This window comes from Leucoraja erinacea, chromosome 23, assembly GCF_028641065.1.
Source record: "Leucoraja erinacea ecotype New England chromosome 23, Leri_hhj_1, whole genome shotgun sequence".
Taxonomy (NCBI): Eukaryota; Metazoa; Chordata; class Chondrichthyes; order Rajiformes; family Rajidae; genus Leucoraja; species Leucoraja erinaceus.
This window is the reverse complement of record NC_073399.1, coordinates 25174167-25191671: the sequence shown is the minus strand read 5'-3', so window position 1 is coordinate 25191671 and position 17505 is coordinate 25174167. Positions and strand designations below refer to the sequence as shown.

Below are 17505 nucleotides of genomic sequence, written 5' to 3'. Positions count from 1 at the left end.
GAAGTCTTCATCAGGAAGGAAAATACTGGCTCGCTTCAATTTCATAGTACTAAATGTCTTGGAGAGGTTTTGAAGTTATTCTGGTCTTCTCAGGGGCAGAGACCGGCAAAAAACATGTAAGCAAATCCATAAATTGCAAAAGAATGATTCTGTTAGTTTTATCAGACATGATCCATGTTGAGGTGCTGAATTTGTTTTGTTATAGTGAACAGAGTGGATTACCATGTTCAAGTGGGCCATCGTCAGTCACTGCAGAAACAGAACCAATACCTGAGATTAATCCTGCAGACTCTGGGTATGTGAAGTGTATCTGTTTACTCCATTTTTTATTACAAATAAATAATAACTAATCAAATGAAAACTTTGAAAATTATCTGCTCCTTTTGCTTTGCATCCAACCAGGCACAGTTGTATATGAGCCATTTATGTGTAAATGCATACAACCAAATACAGTGTCTGGGCCTAGGTGTGCATATGGTGCATATCAGTTCTAAAGCTCTTTTTTTCCTTGACAGGTCCTCATTTTCAAAGGAGATTTCACAAAAGCAGGCTAAACCTCTAGTTTTGTCTGACAGCTTGAAAGATTCCATAACGAAAAGCACAGGGGTGGCCAGTAAGTTGAAATATAAAGCATGTTGTAGTTAAAATTTATCATTGTGTCGCCAAACTTTAAAGCACCTAAAGTCCTGATTACGTATATGGGTGTTCCCAATTCAGCTGATTACATCTAGGATAGCATTTTCAGAGCTTCAGATTTTCCAGTAGACCTGAGCTAAGATGGAAACATCTTATTGGAAAGCATAAATAGCTATAGATCTTGAGAATCTAGCATAAAAGCAGAATATTCTAGCTCTGCTCAGCAAGTCAGGCTGCATCCACGGAGGGAGAGACAGATTTTACATTTCGACGATTGTTCTTCACCAGAACTGGGAAAAATAAGAAAATAGGCATGATTTAAGAAGCTGAGAAGGGGAAGGGTGGAAACATTTGTCAGCATAAGCACAAAAAACTGGCAGAATGGACACCAAGGATAACACAGATTGATAGTGATGAATTGTTAATGAAATCTGATCTATTTGGCAACATTGAAACACTGGAACTGAGTGATACAGATAAGTGCAGTTGCTGGAAATTTGAAATAGAGGAGAATGCTGGAAAACCCCAGCAAGTCAGATGACATTCGTGGAGAGGAGGAAAAATTTGTTATTTAATGTATTGAGTATGTGCAAGGCAGTAAATGCCAGACATTTAAACCACGAGAAGTTAATGGGAATGGGGATGGTGCGGTAAAGTAGCTGTGAAGCATGTTTGAATCGGGCATGATCAAATAACTTTGAATTGATTGAAAGATACATCATAGAAACAGGCCCTTTGGCCCACTGAGTCCATGCCTATTGATCACCACGTAACATATGTTGTATGTTAGCCCATTTTCACATTACTCCCAACACACTGGGTGTCATCTACAACGGCCAATTAACCTGCAAGTCTTAGGGATGTGGGAGGAAACCAAAGTACCCAGATGTACCCTCACAGTCACGGGGAGAAAGTCCAAACTCCACTTGGACAGCACCCGAGGTCAGGATCGAACCCAGGTCCCTAGCTCTGTGAGGCCGGAGCTCAACCAACGCCGCCCAATAACATGACATCAATATTCAGTCATATTCCCTGTCCTAATTTTGTGTTAGTTTTAGTCTCTAAATAATCAAGTATAAGAATACCATCAGTATAAGGAGCAGTGGAGGAAATGTTCTACAATGCTGTCCTTTGTTTTTTAAACACATGCATTTCTGTGATTAAGTCCTATTTTGCTGTTCTGAGTTCACTACTTTTGTCTTGAAATGGGGCTCACATACTTTCATCGTTGTATGTCTGCAGCATCTGCACAAGAACAGAAGGAAGACAAATTACCTGCCTTACAGGTATGAGTTGGTTTTTTACAACTTCTGCACATTACCAGATGTGGAAAAGCAAAATTCTGCAGACCCTGTAAATCTACAATAAAAACAGAAAATGTTGGAAATACAGTAAATCCTTGTTTCAACGGAACCATTTAGAACGGATTTCAGTTTGTAGTGGATGGAATTGCCAACGCCACCCCTGGATCGCACCACCTCCTTGTCCACCAGCTAGTTGACACATCTGTTGTTGCTGTTCATGGCCGACATGGCGCATTCAGTCATCGTAGGGTCATGACGTCAATGTTCTCCAGAGATGCTGCCTAGAGTTACTCCAGCACTTTGTGTTCTTTTGTGTATAAAACATCATGTGGAGTTCTTTATTTCAACTATGTGCAATAATGATACCTTATTCTGCAATAGCGGACAATTGCTATAACAGACACCATTTCCTCCCCTATGGTACATTATACTAAGGGGTAACTACTCAGGTCATCAAGTGACGTGGGTGGACACAGAGTTAAGTTTTGCTAATCTGAGTTCATCTGCCTTGCATGTTGGACTCCGAGCGTTAAATAAATACTATTTAGTCTTGTAATCCTTCCATATACCTTATGGATATTATCTGATAATATTCACATTTGCTCTGCCGATTGGACTGGCTTAGTTTCCCTTCAAGATTCAATTGTGCCATCCACTCAACTGTACATTTACTTTGTGCCCTGTTCTTCTTATAGTTTAAGCATATAGTTTATAATAGTGAAGTGTGTAGTATATTGTTTGATTATTTCTAGTCCACAAGTATTTGGACTTCAATGTTGTGTTTACAAATAAAATAATTAAATCTTTTTCCATTCCGTTTTCTTCCCTTGTTCATCATTATCTCCCCTTTCCCAATTCCAAACCGCTCATCTCCATCTCCCTTCCATTCTCCACACTCCTTCTTTCCCTACCGTGTCGCCTTCCCTCTTGCCTTTCTATCTTCCTTTGGTATTCTCCCTTTCTACATCTTTTTCTATCATTTGTATCCCTTCGCCCTCCCTTTCTCCATCTTGTCCTGCCTTCCAGATATCCATGACTACTAATCAATTGCAGCAGTTACTTCAACTCCAGGTGAGGGTCAATCGTACCAAGTTAATTTAATTCAGATAAAGAACTGGGCATTCTAATGACTGCATTTGAGTGTACAAGTGGAAATTAACAATGTCAACTTGAGAAATTGTTAATCCTTTAAAAATAATTTGCTCACTTTAATTTTTTGGATTTGCTGTGCTCCCAAGGCGGGTTGGTTAGTAAATTTGCAGATGACACCAAGATTGCTGGAGTCGCAGACTGTGGAAGGTTGTCAAGGTAGATAGCGGGGTATAGATCAGCTACAGAAATGGATAGCGAAATGGCAGGTGAAGTTTAATCCAAGCATGTGTGAGGTGTTGCGCTTTGGGTGGTCAAATATAAGGGGAAAATATGCAATTAATGACATGACTTTCATCAGCATTGATATACATGGGGATCTTGGGGCCCAATAGGTTGTTAGAGTAGATACTCACGTTGTAGTAGAAACGTTTTCACGGAGGATGGTGAGTGCCTGGAAACGCTGCCAAGGTTTGGTGTTTGAGGCAGATACGATAGTAGCATTTAGGAGGCTTTCAGATATAGATCTACAGGGATTGGAGTGGTATGAATTATGCGCAGGTTGATCAGAGATGGTTTTGGCACAGACATTGTGGGCTGAAGGGCCTGTTCTTGTGCTCCACCCTTTTCTATGTGGGGGGGGGTGAGGGGGGGAGAGGTTGGCATAGCATTATTTAAAAGTATTTTTTTGAAAGCATACATCATTTTGGCACTACAGATTAATATTTATCAAATGTTGTGTTCATCAGCCACTTCAATCCAAGTCTGCGAGACAAGGTTCAAGTGTGGATGCGCTGAATGCTGTGGCACTGGAGAATAAACGGACAACACTGCAAAAGAATTTGAAGAGTACTGATGCTGAGCAACAGACAGCCCTGCAGATTGCAGAGATCAAAGTCATTGAGTTGGAGAGTAAGGTATAAGAGTGCTTCAGAGTTTGATAATTCACAAACATGCCTGGGAGTGATTTTGGGATATAAATTGGATTGCATTGGATCGGAAAAACAAATTGCAGAGGGAGATAGATAGGCAGATAAAGTGAATGGGTAATTGAAACTGTTGCGGATGGAGTTCAACATAGGACAGCGTGAGGTTACTCACTTTGGATCTGAGAAAGATAAATCAGAATATTGACCAGGAATTGTGGAGGAACAGTGGCTTCAGGTTTTCAGGCACCGTGTAACAATAACTGACCACTGACCCCAAACACTGGCCACCGAATGGTGAACGAGGTCTGATTAACCTGGACGATGACACGTTGGCCTGGCTCGCCTCAACGGAGCTGCAAGTCTAAAAGACATACGACAGAAGAAGCAGAAGACCACTGGTACTAAAAGTAATAAAAATGCTACATAGAGTGATGACTTATATTTCAAGATGGCTGAAATGTATAACTGGCAAATAATGTTTGTGCATTGCCTTGGCCAGATGCTCCATGGAGTATTGCATTCCGTTTTGCATACCATACATCCGGAAGGAAATATCAATGTTAGAAGTGTTATAGAATTCACCAGTACTAATGTCACCACAAATTTAATTCTTTTTTTAAAAAACTTAATATATCTTAGATTGTACGAGTAATTTTTTTAAATCTATTTAGAACTGCAATTTTTACGAAGATGAAGAGATCTTGAGAGATCAATTTCTCTTTCTTAAGATTCTTAAGAACTGTGATGAAGAGGAATTTTTACATTAAGTTGGTATTGATTTTTCGCAATGCTCCATCCTTCGAGAGCTATGAATGTTCAATCTTTGAGTATACTCAAGGCTGAGACTGATGAATATTTACACATCAGGGGAATTGAGTGATATAGGATTGGGCAGGAAAATATTGTGATCATGTAGAACCAACATAGATCTTACTAATGTGCAAGATCAATCTAAAAGTACTATGAAAACAAATTTCTGACTGAGGTGTTGAAAATACCAAGAAAATGTAGTGTTCGTTGGAATTGTTTCATCCCATGAGGAGTACATTTTTGATTTATTTGTGTGTAATTTATGCTATAACTACACCCTGCCTCAAGGCTCAACCTCGCATTGGATTCTCATCCAATTCCAATTCAGTCTGACCAGGCCAGTTTGTTTTATTGAACATGGGGTTCCTGTTACAAACTGAAAAAAATACACGAAGTGTTGTAAAATGGAAAAATATTCTAGTGTCACCAGCAAAGTAGATGAAATGGAAGTAAATCTTTCATGTGGAAAGTAAAGAGGGGGAGCTGTTTTACTGTCAGTGTTTAGATTATGAATGAATTGTATTTCAGTTTACAGAAAAATGAAACTAATAAATATTATAAATGTCTGCACAAGGTGAGAAAGCTGGAGCTGGAACGAGAACAACAAAGGATTCTACTGGAGAGTCTGCAGCAGCAACATAAGGATGATCTAGAGCTGATAGAAGATGCACACAGGTGAGGATGAATATGCAGAGAAGTTGAATAGAAAGGAAGGTTTTATGCATGTAAAGTCACTGAGGCAAGATTGTAATATGATAAAGGAACTCCAGATCAACCAAGGGGAAAATATTCTGTTCAGATAAATATTTGAGGAATAGGCCATTTGTTTTTATTTGGATATGATTTGGTATTGTGTCAAATGTTTCTGGAATCTGGAAGGCTGCTAATGTTACCCTCAAATCGGTCAACCAGTCAAAATGGAAAGTATAATATGGGAAACATTGTTTAAGGTACTATGAGGATGTAATGTTTGATTATTTATACAGAAAAGATTTTACATAAATGACATGACATCATCCTGTGTAGCAAAGAAGGCCCTTGCCTCAACTTGTGTCCATGTGCACTTTAAACAGTTGTCATTGGAATACAACCCTTCTGTTCAGGATGTAAAAGTTGTATCACTCTCCCTGTTATTTAGAATCCAGTTGTTATAAGGTGGAGCGTAAATGATTTGATTCACCATTTCATTTTGTTTCCCTCCCTTTCAGGAATCGTTTGAAGGTAATTGAGTCATCATACCAACAGCAGGTGGCTAGACTGCAAGATGAGAATGGGGATCTCTCTGAGCAGCACGTGGCATGGCAACAGTGCCAAGATCGAGAGAGATCAGAACAAGTCGCACGTTACCAGCGCAAGCTCAACGAGTTTGAGGAAGAGAAAGCCAAGGAGAAGGAGCGGCTCAGAGAACTACAACGGTGAGAGGAAGCTATTTGGTACGGACAGGCTTTGCCAAAAACACTCTTAATCTAGTTGTCATTTTTCACCAAATAAAAACAGTAAGACTTTATCTTTTGTTGAGCGCTTTCTCTTCCATTTCCAGAGGTCATTAATTCTTGGCTGCAAATATTTGGCCTGTGTCTGAATAATTCATATGTGAGCCTTTTGCTGCAGATGTTAGGAGCAAGTTTGACAATATCACATCACAACGTTTTGTGTCTTCCCCATGGACATTTATGTGCATTTACCAGTTGGGATCACTGGTGGAAATTGTCCAGCTTTTAGTTAAAATTAATCATCTTCAGTGAAACAGATATTGAGTTGGAGATTTGAGGTGAGGTGCTGAAAGACTGGAGGTTGGCTGAATTTATGCCTCTATTCAAGAAAGGCTGCAAGGAAAAGCTTGGGAACTGTAGACCAGTGAGCCTAATGTCTGTGGTAGGCAAGTTACTGGAGAATATTCTGAGGGATAAAATGTAAATGCATTTGGATAGACGGGCTGATTTGGGATATTCATCATGGTTTCGTACGTGCAAGATTGTGTCTTACAAATCTGTTTGAGATTTTTGAAAAAGAACCAAAAATGTTGATGAGGGCAAGGCCATAGACATTGGCTACATGGACTAGCAAGGCATTTGATAAGTTTTCCTATGGTAGACAGCTCCGGGTGGTTAGATTGCATGGGATCCAGGGCAAGCTAGCCGACTGGATAAGGAATTGGCTTCATGGAAGGGGGCAGAGGGTAACGGTGGCAGATTCTTTCTCAGACTGGAGTCCTGTGACTAGTGGTGTGCTTCAGATATCAGAGCTGGGCCCATTGCAGTTTCTGGATTATATCAATAATTTGGATATGAATATAGTGTTTGATTAGTAAGTTTGCACATTACACTAAAATGGGTGATATTGTAGATAGAGAAGATCGTTATTGAAAATTACAGTGGGATCTTGTTCGGTTGGGCAAGTAAACTGGAATGGTTAATGGAGTTTAATGCAGATACGTGCGAGGTGTTGCATTTTGGGAAGTTAAACCGGGCCAGGACCTTCGCAGTGCAGTGCCCCAGGAATTATTGTACAATAGAGGGATCTAGGAGTGCAGGTGCATAGTTCCATGAAAGTGGTATCACAGGTAGATAAGGTGGCCAAGAAGGCTTTTGGTATACAGTAAACCCTAATTTTATCAGACCCCTTTATAACATATATCGGTTATAACGGACCCACGCCCGGCTCGCAAGGTGCACCAGCGAGCCCGTCTTCACCCACCACACGATCCGTTGATGCGGCTGTTGTTGCAACCCATGTTGTAGCTCCTGGAGAAAGTGTCGGGACGCGCTTGGTCACCCAGGGGCTCCCTCCCCTCTAACCAGCTACCGCTTCTTTCTGTTAACCATCGCTTTGTCCACTCAGCCTCTTCTTTCCCCTCCACCGCCGCCTCCTCCACCTGTCACTTTGTCCGCTCTTCGTTCCCTCCTCCACATTTCTTCCATCGCTCTGTCCACTCAGTCGGACAGTTGGTTGCAGTGGCCTGAAGAAAGCATGTCCTGTCGTGGGCTACAACATGCGCCGCAACAAAAGCCACGTCAACCAGTGAAGAAGTGCTCGCTGATGCAGACCAGAGGCATTGGCGCTCAATTTTAAGGCAAAACGACACAAAGTGCTGGTGTAACTCAGCAGACTGAATCTGCAGAAGGATCCTGATGTCACTTGTCCATGTTCTCCACAGATACTCCATAGATGACCCGCTGAGTTATGCCAGCACTTTATGTTCTTTTGTGTATTAACCATCTGCAATTCTTTGTTTCAACTAGATATCATGATAAAACCTTACGTGGTTATAGCAGCAATCAGCAATTACAGACACCAGTCCCCTCTATGGTTTGTTATAATGAGGGTTTACTGTATTTACTTTTATCAGTTGGTATTGAATATAGTAGTTCGTATGCTATGTTACAGTTGTACCAGACATTGGTGAAGCTGCATTTGGAGTATTCTGTTCCATTTTGGTCACCCAACCATAGGAAGTATGTTGTTAAACCTGAAACAATGCAGAGAAGATTAACGAGGATGCTGCCAGGACTTGAGAGCCTGAGCAATAGAGAGAGATTGGGCAGGGTAGAACTTTATTCCTTGGAGAGCAGGAGGAAGAGGGCTGAGCTTTTAGACGTATATGTGATCCTGAGGGGAAGAGATAGGGTGACTACACAGTCTTTTACCCAGAGTAAGGGAATCATGAATCAGAGGACATGTGTTTAGGATGGGAGGGGAAAGATTTAATAGGAACCTGAGGGGCAACTTTTTCACACAAAGGTTAGTGTTTATCTGAAACGAGCTGTCAGAGGGGGTACTTGAGGCAGGAACTAACAGCATTTAGACTTTAGAGATACAACGGGGAAACAGGGTCTTCAGCCCATCGAATCTGTGCCGACTAGTGATCCCCAAACGCTAACACTATCCTACGCAGTAAGGATAATTTTACAATGTTACTGAAGCCAATTAACCTACAAACCGGTACGTCTTTGGAGTATGGGCGGAAACTGGAGTACCCGATAAAACCCCACACGGTCACAGGAAGAATGTACATGAATGTATAGACACCACCCGTAGTCAGGATTGAACCTGAGTCTCTGATGCTGTAAGGCAGCGACTCTACCGTTGCGCCACTGTGCTGCCCTAAAAGGACAGGTACATGGATAGGAAAGGTTTAAAGAGATATTGTCCAAATGTGGGCACATGGGACTTGGCGTAGATGTGATTCTTGGTCGACATGGGCAAGGTTAGCCGAACACCCTGTTTCTGTTCTGTATAACTCTATGGAATCTAGTGGGGCATAAATGGGACTTCAGGTCTTTTATGACCAAATAAATGAGCATGATATAAGCTAAATAAATACGTTCTTTACGTATGAACTTGACCCTTGCCTGTCTATAATTTGCAGACAGTCTGTTGCAGAAATGCGAAGAGACCACGAAGAGCAGCTACAACACGTGAAACAACTGAAGGAACAGGAGATCGATGCTGTCACCAGTGCATCCTCACATGCAAGGTATAATCACAGTGATCAATTTGGTGCAGCACCAGGCTTCTGGTCAATAAATGGAAGTTATTGCAGATATATAAGGGTCAGTGATACCAATGGAGGAGGACAAAAGGTATATTTTTCTTTGCTCATCCTCAGATGATGATTTTTGCTATTTATAGCCTACCCTTAAATTCAATAGCTTCCTCTGTGTTCGTAGAATACATTCGAAATAAATACAAAACAATATGTTGAGGAATGAAATACTGTTAATAAGTGTGCTAATAGCAAAGGATTCTCTTGGGAGGAGTGATAACAATATGATAAAAGTTAACTTTAAGATTGAAGTAACATTATTAAATCTTTGTCATAACGATCAATCTATGGGATATTACATTTATTTGAAATGTATAATATGAAGTAACTAATAGAATATATTTTAATAAATAACTGAATATTCCTTGGAGAAATTATAGCTCAATGAAAGATCACTAACTAAAATTAAGGATAATGCTAAGGACGTACATGGTTGCAAAGTCTGAGGCTTGGGAGATTATTAAAATTATTGGTATTGGGAAAAATATCATGTGACCAAAATGGCTCAAAATATAAACACAGATTACAATAACATATACATGTTACAAAAAATGGGAGGTAAGGGTAGAAAAATGGATCAAAAAATTACAAGTCTTCTGAATGAGATGTCTAGCAACTCAGGGTGCTTTCAAAAGTTGGATGTAAGACCTGGCTGTAGAAATGCATTCAGATGAGGGTAGAGAAGTACTGCTAAAGAGGTGTCAGTGGATATGATACATTTAAATTTTCAAAAGATGCATTCTTGTTATTTAACATAAGACTTACAAGATTGGTAGTAAGTATATATTCAGACTGCAAAAAGGCCCTTCGGCGCAACTTATCCACACTGACCAACATCTCCCATCTACACTAGTCCCACTTGCTTGCATAGAAAATAGGTTTAGGAGGAGGCCATTCGGCCCTTCGAGCCAGCACGGCCATTCATTGTGATCATGGCTGATCGTCCCCTATGAATAACCCGTGCCTGCCTTCTCCCCATATCCCTTGACTCCACTAGCCCCTAGAGCTCTATCTAACTCTCTTAAATCCTTGCGTTTGGCTAATATCCCTCTAAATCTGTCCTATCCATGTACCTGTCTGATTACTTCTTAAATGTTGCGATAGTCCCTGCCTCAATTACCTCCTCCGGCAGCTCGTACCATACCCACCATCCCAACCGATCAAGATCCTCGTGCAATTTTAGACAACCACTACCTGCAATGCCACCCATCTTTGTGTCATTTGCAAACTTCCTACATTCTCATCCAAATCATTGATATAGATGACAAACAATAATGAGCCCAGCACTGAACCCTGAGACACACCAGTGGAATCTTGTCAAATGTTTTGCTGAAATCCATATATACAATATCTACAGCTTTTTTGTTCAGATCTTCAAAAACCTCAATCAGATTCATGACACGACCGCCGATGAACAAAACCATGCTGACTATCCCTAATCGGCCCTTGTCCATCTAAATGCATATATATCCTATCCCACAGAATACTCTCCTGTAACTTTACCACTACAGATGTTATGCTCACTGGCCTATAGTTCCCAGCCCTTTCCCTGCAGCCCTTCTTGAACAGAGGCACAACATTTGCCACCCTCCAGTCATCCAGCACCTTGCCTGTATTTAAGGACGACTCGTAAATTTCAGCCATGCCTCCTGCAATTTCCTCTCTAGTTTCCCACAGTGTCCTCAGATATTTCTGATCTGGTCCTGGAGATTTGTCACCATGGAAAAAACTGTCATTTTCATGACAGGCTGTAATTAGCCACAAGGATCAGCAGACAAGCCTCGGGTACTATTGACTTGGATGAAGGGACTGATAGTAATTGTTCAAGATTGTTAATCATACAAAGTTAAGTGATAAAAGTGGTTGTGAGGAAGATGCAGAGAGGGGTAAATTACACACTGCACAGATTGTTGAGTTGAATGAGACACCAAATTGAAACAAGACTTTAAAACCTATAAGTAGATGAATTATGTGGGAAATGACAAAACAACAGGACCCAGCATCAACTATGCAGGGAAATGCAAAAAAACCTACTGACCTCTGTAGGTTGGAATTCTGCCTTTCTAATATTGAGTGGTCCTAAACACCAGTGTGTTCGATAGCTGCAAAGTCATTAAGCTGCTTGGTCAGCTTTGATCAAAAATAATTGGTGTGGATAGCAAACCAGAAAAGAGAGAGCCTCGTTTGATCTGATGGCAGTTTAGTAAGCAGCGATCACATTCAGTTAAATCCACGCCGTTGTTTGATCTGGAGACCAATCAAGCATATCATAACATTATGGCCCGTGGGATAGAAGTCTGCCTTCGATTTCTTGCCCAATAAGTGACTGAGACACTATCCACATTGGGTGGGGCCTAACATTTTGGAATAAAGAGAAGTAAAACTATCAATTGCTCTTTAGAGAGTGTGATAATTATCTGCTGATAATATTACACTATCATTCTGTTATTGAGGAGCAAAAGAAAAGAGCGTCATGAAATCTCTGCGTTCTTCTGCCAACCTTCTTTACTAAGATAGGTGGGGTTGTGGATAATGAAGTAGATTTAGTAAGGGAAACAAGTAGAGTAGCTATGGAAACTATGAGATTCAAAGAAGAGGAAGTACTGGCCAGGTTAGAGCTAGCCCCACACAGGGCAGCGATTCCTAGCCTTTTCCTCGCCAACGTGCGCTCACTGGCAAACAAAATGGATGAACTCCGGCTAAGGATCACCTCCCACAACTGGATCAAGGACTGCAACATCCTGATCTTCACGGAAACTTGGCTCAACACTGACGTTCCTCACAGCGCCATCCAGCTTTCGGGGCATCATTTACTCCGAGCGGACAGGACATCAGACTCTGGTAAGACCAGAGGTGGGGGTCTGTGCATTTATGTAAACAAAGCATGGTGCACGGACTCCACCATCATCGAGAGTCACTGTTCAGCTAACCTTGAGTTCCTCTTGGTTAGATGCAGACCGTTCTATCTGCCCAGAGAGTTCACCTCCACTGTTGTGACTGCAGCCTATATCCCTCCTGATGCTAATGCCAAGCTTGCAATGAAAGAGCTGCATACTGCCATTAGCAAACAACAGACTCACAACCCCGAGGCAGCCTTCATTGTTGCGGATGACTTCAATCACTCTAACCTGAAGACTGTACTCCCCAAATTCCACCAACATGTATCCTTCCCCACTAGAGTAGACAAGACACTGGACAAAGTCTACACCAACATGGCTGAAGCTTACAAAGCCATCCCCCTCCCCCACCTTGGTCAGTCTGATCATGTCTCATTGTTCCTGCTCCCTAAGTACTCCCCACTCATCAGACGGGTTAAACCAACTGTGAGGACAGTTAAAGTCTGGTCAGAGGAAGCGGACTTCACACTTCAGCAGTGCTTTGGAAACACTGACTGGAAGGCGTTTGCAGCCCAGGCCACCCTTGACTCCCACACGGACATTGATTCCTACACATCCTCTGTTCTGGACTTTATAAACTCCACCATCAATAGTGTCACCTCCCTCAAACAGGTGACCATATACCCGAATCAGAAGCCATGGATGAACGGCGAGGTCAGGCTACTGCTGAAAGCACGGGACACCGCTTTCAGGTCAGGCGATGCTCGAGCCTACAGTTCATCCAGGGCTAACCTGAAGAGGGGCATCAGGAAGGCCAAGCACTGCCATAAGCTCAGGATTGAGGAGCACTTCAACAACAACTCCGACCCCTGACGCATGTGGCAAGGCATCCAGGCCATCACGGACTACAGACCCTCCAACATCACCCCCACATCCAGCGACGCCTCCTTCCTTGAGGAGCTTAATCACTTCTATGGCCGCTTCGACAGGGACAATCTAGAGACAGCCATCAAGGCTGTGCTACCTGCCGATCACCAACCCCTCACACTCACCCCCTACGACGTATACGTGGCACTGAGTAGGACTAATGCACGTAAAGCTGCTGGCCCTGACGGCATCCCCGGGCGCGTGCTCAGGGCCTGTGCTGCGCAGCTGACAGATGTCTGGACTGACATCTTCAACCTGTCACTTGCCCAAGCAGTTGTCCCCACTTGCCTTAAAACCACCTCCATCGTGCCAGTGCCAAAACACTCAACGACTTCCGCCCAGTTGCACTTACCCCCATCATCACCAAGTGCTTCGAGAGGCTGGTCCTGGCACACCTCAAAAGCTGCCTACCCCCCACACTGGATCCCTATCAGTTTGCCTACCGCAAGAACAGGAGTACGGAGGATGCCATCTCAACGGCACTTCACTCTGCCCTCTCCCACCTCGACAACAGAGACACTTACGTAAGAATGCTGTTCATCGATTACAGCTCAGCATTCAACACCATTATACCATCAAAACTGATCACCAAACTCGGTAACCTGGACATCGACCCCTCCCTCTGCAACTGGATACTGGACTTTCTAACCAACAGACCCCAGTCTGTGAGGTTAGACAAGCACACCTCTTCAACCCTCACCCTGAACATCGGCGTTCCACAGGGCTGTGTGCTGAGCCCCCTCCTCTACTCCCTCTTCACCTATGACTGCACACCTGTACATGGTACTAACACCATCATCAAGTATGCAGATGATACAACAGTGATTGGCCTCATCAGCAACAACGATGAGCTGGCCTACAGGGAGGAGGTCCAGCACTTAGCAGCATGGTGCGCTGACAACAACCTGGCCCTTAACTCCAAGAAGACCAAGGAGCTCATTGTAGACTTCAGGAAGTCCAGAGGCGGCACGCACACCCCCATCCACATTAACGGGACGGAGGTGGAACGTGTTTCTAGCTTCAGGTTCCTGGGAGTCAACATCTCCGATGACCTCTCTTGGACCCACAATACCTCTACTCTGATCAAGAAGGCTCATCTGCGTCTCTTCTTCCTGAGGAGACTGAAGAAGATCCATCTGTCTCCTCAGATCCTGGTGAACTTCTACCGCTGCACCATCGAGAGCATCCTTACCAACTGCATCACAGTATGGTATGGCAACTGCTCTGTCTCCGACCGGAAGGCATTGCAGAGGGTGGTGAAAATTGCCCAACGCATCACCGGTTCCTCGCGCTCCCCTCCATTGAGTCTGTCCAAAGCAAGCGCTGTCTGCGGAGGGTGCTCAGCATCGCCAAGGACTGCTCTCACCCCAACCATGGACTGTTTACCCTCCTACCATCTGGGAGGCGCTACAGGTCTCTCCGTTGCCGAACCAGCAGGTCGAGGAACAGCTTCTTTCCGGCGGCTGTCACTCTACTCAACAACGTACCTCGGTGACTGCCAATCCCCCCCGGACACTTATTATTATTTATTCAAATCGTTTGCTATGTCGCTCTTCCAGGGAGATGCTAAATGCATTTCGTTGTCTCTGTACTGTACACTGACAATGACAATTAAAATTGAATCTGAATCTGAATCTGAATCTGTACTGACACTTTTGAGAAATATAAAAGTGGATAAGTCTCTGGGTCCGGACAGGATATTCCCTAGGACATTGAGGGAAGTTAGTGTAGAAATAGCAGGGACTATGACAGAAATATTTCAAATGTCATTAGAAACGGGAATAGTGCCGGAGGATTGGCGTACCGCGCATGTTGTTCCATTGTTTAAAAAGGGGTCTAAGAGTAAACCTAGCAATTATAGACCTGTTAATTTGATGTCATTAGAAACGGGAATAGTGCCGGAGGATTGGCGTCCTGCGCATGTTGTTCCATTATTTAAAAAGGGGTCTAAGAGTAAACCTAGCAATTATAGACCTGTTAGTTTGACGTCAGTGGTGGGCAAATTAATGGAACAGATACTTAGAGATAATATATATAAGCATCTGGATAAACAGGGTCTGATTAGGAACAGTCAACATGGATTTGTGCCTGGAAGGTCGTGTTTGACTAATCTTCTTGAATTTTTAGAAGAGGTTACTCGGGAAATTGATGAGGGTAACGCAGTGGATGTTGTATATATGGACTTCAGTAAGGCCTTTGACAAGGTTCCTCACGGAAGGTTGGTTAAGAAGGTTCAATTGTTGGGTATTAATGGTGGAGTAGCAAGATGGATTCAACAGTGGCTGAATGGGAGATGCCAGAGAGTAATGGTGGATGGTTGTTTGTCAGGTTGGAGGCCAGTGACTAGTGGGGTGCCACAGGGATCTGTGTTGGGTCCACTGTTGTTTGTCAATTACATCAATGATCTGGATGATGGTGTGGTAAATTGGATTAGTAATAGGCCTTTTTCACGGGGCGACTTGACGCAAGATGTAGCCAGAGTGAAGTGGTCGTGGTCTAGCACGATATCACACGATATAACGGGGGGGTAGACAAAGAGTTCCCACGGTACTCGGCATTTCTGTTATTTGTGCGAGTGACTTGTCCGTCTCCCGAGCTTTCCCGTTAAATCTTGAATGACATTGTAAACTGTCAAGTGTAATTAAATCATCACGTGGCACAAATGATGTCACTTTTTTTTTCACACACTATAAATATCCTCCCTTGGTTGAATTGGTATATACACACACAAAGCAGAGTTTTACTGTGTATGTGGGAGACACAGATGGAGTGAGCACAGTTACTCGGTCTGGAGGGATTTGAAGGTTAACTTTAACATGATTAGCTGGTGAGCTCAGTGAATCCTAAAGTGGTCATTAGAATTGGATGGACATCATAGGCCATAAGGCGAGTCCAGGGGGGGGCTCTCTATGCTTCGCGTCGGGGTTGCCAAGTAACGGCTCTTACACAAGTGAGCAGCGGATTCTCTGTCTGCGTTCACAAGACGCGTTCCCGCTTTTTCTGGGAATCCATGGCATCCGTTTCAGATCGAACGGTCCGATTAGTGCGAGATCGGGAAGTTGCCCTGTCTCTTGTTGTTCAGTACTCCATGGGGTCTAGATTGGTTTTGGGGGCCAGGCTCCGGGCTTGTGGGTTCGGCCAAACACTGCCGGAGGTCCCAGCGAGGTCATTACTACCGCAACAAACCTCTACCACAAGGCAGCTGAAAGGTCTGACTCTAAATAAATACCCCCCCCCCCCTCCCCTCCCCACAGAAGAGTAATAACAACATAATAAGCGGACAATCACGACGTGCTGATGTAGCTACAATACATCAATATCACAATTGATTAAATATAAATCTCGGTTCTATCTTTCTTTTCGTGCTGCACTATATATTAAAAAATTGCACACTTCCTGGCAACGTTTTCCATTCAAGTTCCTCTTCAAGTATGCTTCGTCTAAATTGTTTTTAAACGTTGTCAAATTACATAAGGAAAAACACACATCCTCGCAGCCCCTAAACTGCTAGTGTGTGGGAGTGTGGGAGAGGGGGAGAAATAGACGTACACTCACAGAGGCAGAGTCTCTCAGCCTGTGTGAGAGGGAGGGAGGGAGAGAGAGAGAGGCACACACAAGGTGGATGTGAAATCTCACCTGCCTGTTTCAGTGACAGACACCCGCCGCCAGTAAATGAAGACACCCCCATCTGTCTCCCCCTCCTCTCCCTCGACTGCCCCACCTTTCCCTCCCAACTCCAGTCCCGTCCCGACCCCCTGGGAAACTGAAGGGAGCAACAATTAACTGCTGCCTTCCCGCTGAGTTAAAGAGTTCCCACGGTAGTAAGACAATGTTAGTTGCGCCCAAGTTTAAATTTCCAACGTGTGTTTCAGAGTAAATCAAAAACTGTCTGAATCAGCAAGTTAGACAAAAAATGCTGGAGTAACTCAGCGGGCCAAGCAGCATCTCTGGAGAAAAGGAATAGATTCAATTTTTGGTCGGGACCCTTCTTCGGGATGATTGTAGGGGGGAACTGGAAGCAAGAAAAGACCGGGTCAAATCAGGGCCAACAACAGATGACCTCAGCAGGGTATTTTGAAGAGGGGTCCCGACCCGAAATGTCGCCTAACCCTTTCCTCCAGAGATGCTGCCTGACCCACTGAATCACTCCAGCACTTTATGTCTATATTTGGTTCCCTGATGTGCCAATTGTTGGCTAGGGATAGTGTGATCCCAAGAGGGAACCAGCGTTGCAAACCTTGGACTGGTTAACCAGATTCAGATTCAGATTCAGATTCAGATTCAATTTTAATTGTCATTGTCAGTGTACAGTACAGAGACAACGAAATGCATTTAGCATCTCCCTTGAAGAGCGACATAGCAAACGATTTGAATAAAAAATAATAATAAGTGTCCGGGGGGGGGGGGGTGATTGGCAGTCACCGAGG

The 17505-nt window shown here is 43.4% G+C and overlaps 1 protein-coding gene across 3 annotated transcripts in view; it reads left to right on the top strand.

Moving 5' to 3' along the window:
- Positions 1-17505, top strand: part of LOC129708407 (fas-binding factor 1 homolog) — a 79379-nt gene that overhangs the window by 42942 nt on the left and 18932 nt on the right. For all 3 annotated transcript variants that reach the window (XM_055654133.1, XM_055654132.1, XM_055654134.1), the window contains 8 exons: positions 206-295; positions 516-613; positions 1879-1922; positions 2967-3011; positions 3779-3946; positions 5343-5443; positions 5977-6183; positions 9138-9245. In XM_055654133.1, the coding sequence (XP_055510108.1) occupies positions 206-295; positions 516-613; positions 1879-1922; positions 2967-3011; positions 3779-3946; positions 5343-5443; positions 5977-6183; positions 9138-9245 (861 nt within the window). The remainder of the gene's footprint in view (positions 1-205; positions 296-515; positions 614-1878; positions 1923-2966; positions 3012-3778; positions 3947-5342; positions 5444-5976; positions 6184-9137; positions 9246-17505) is intronic.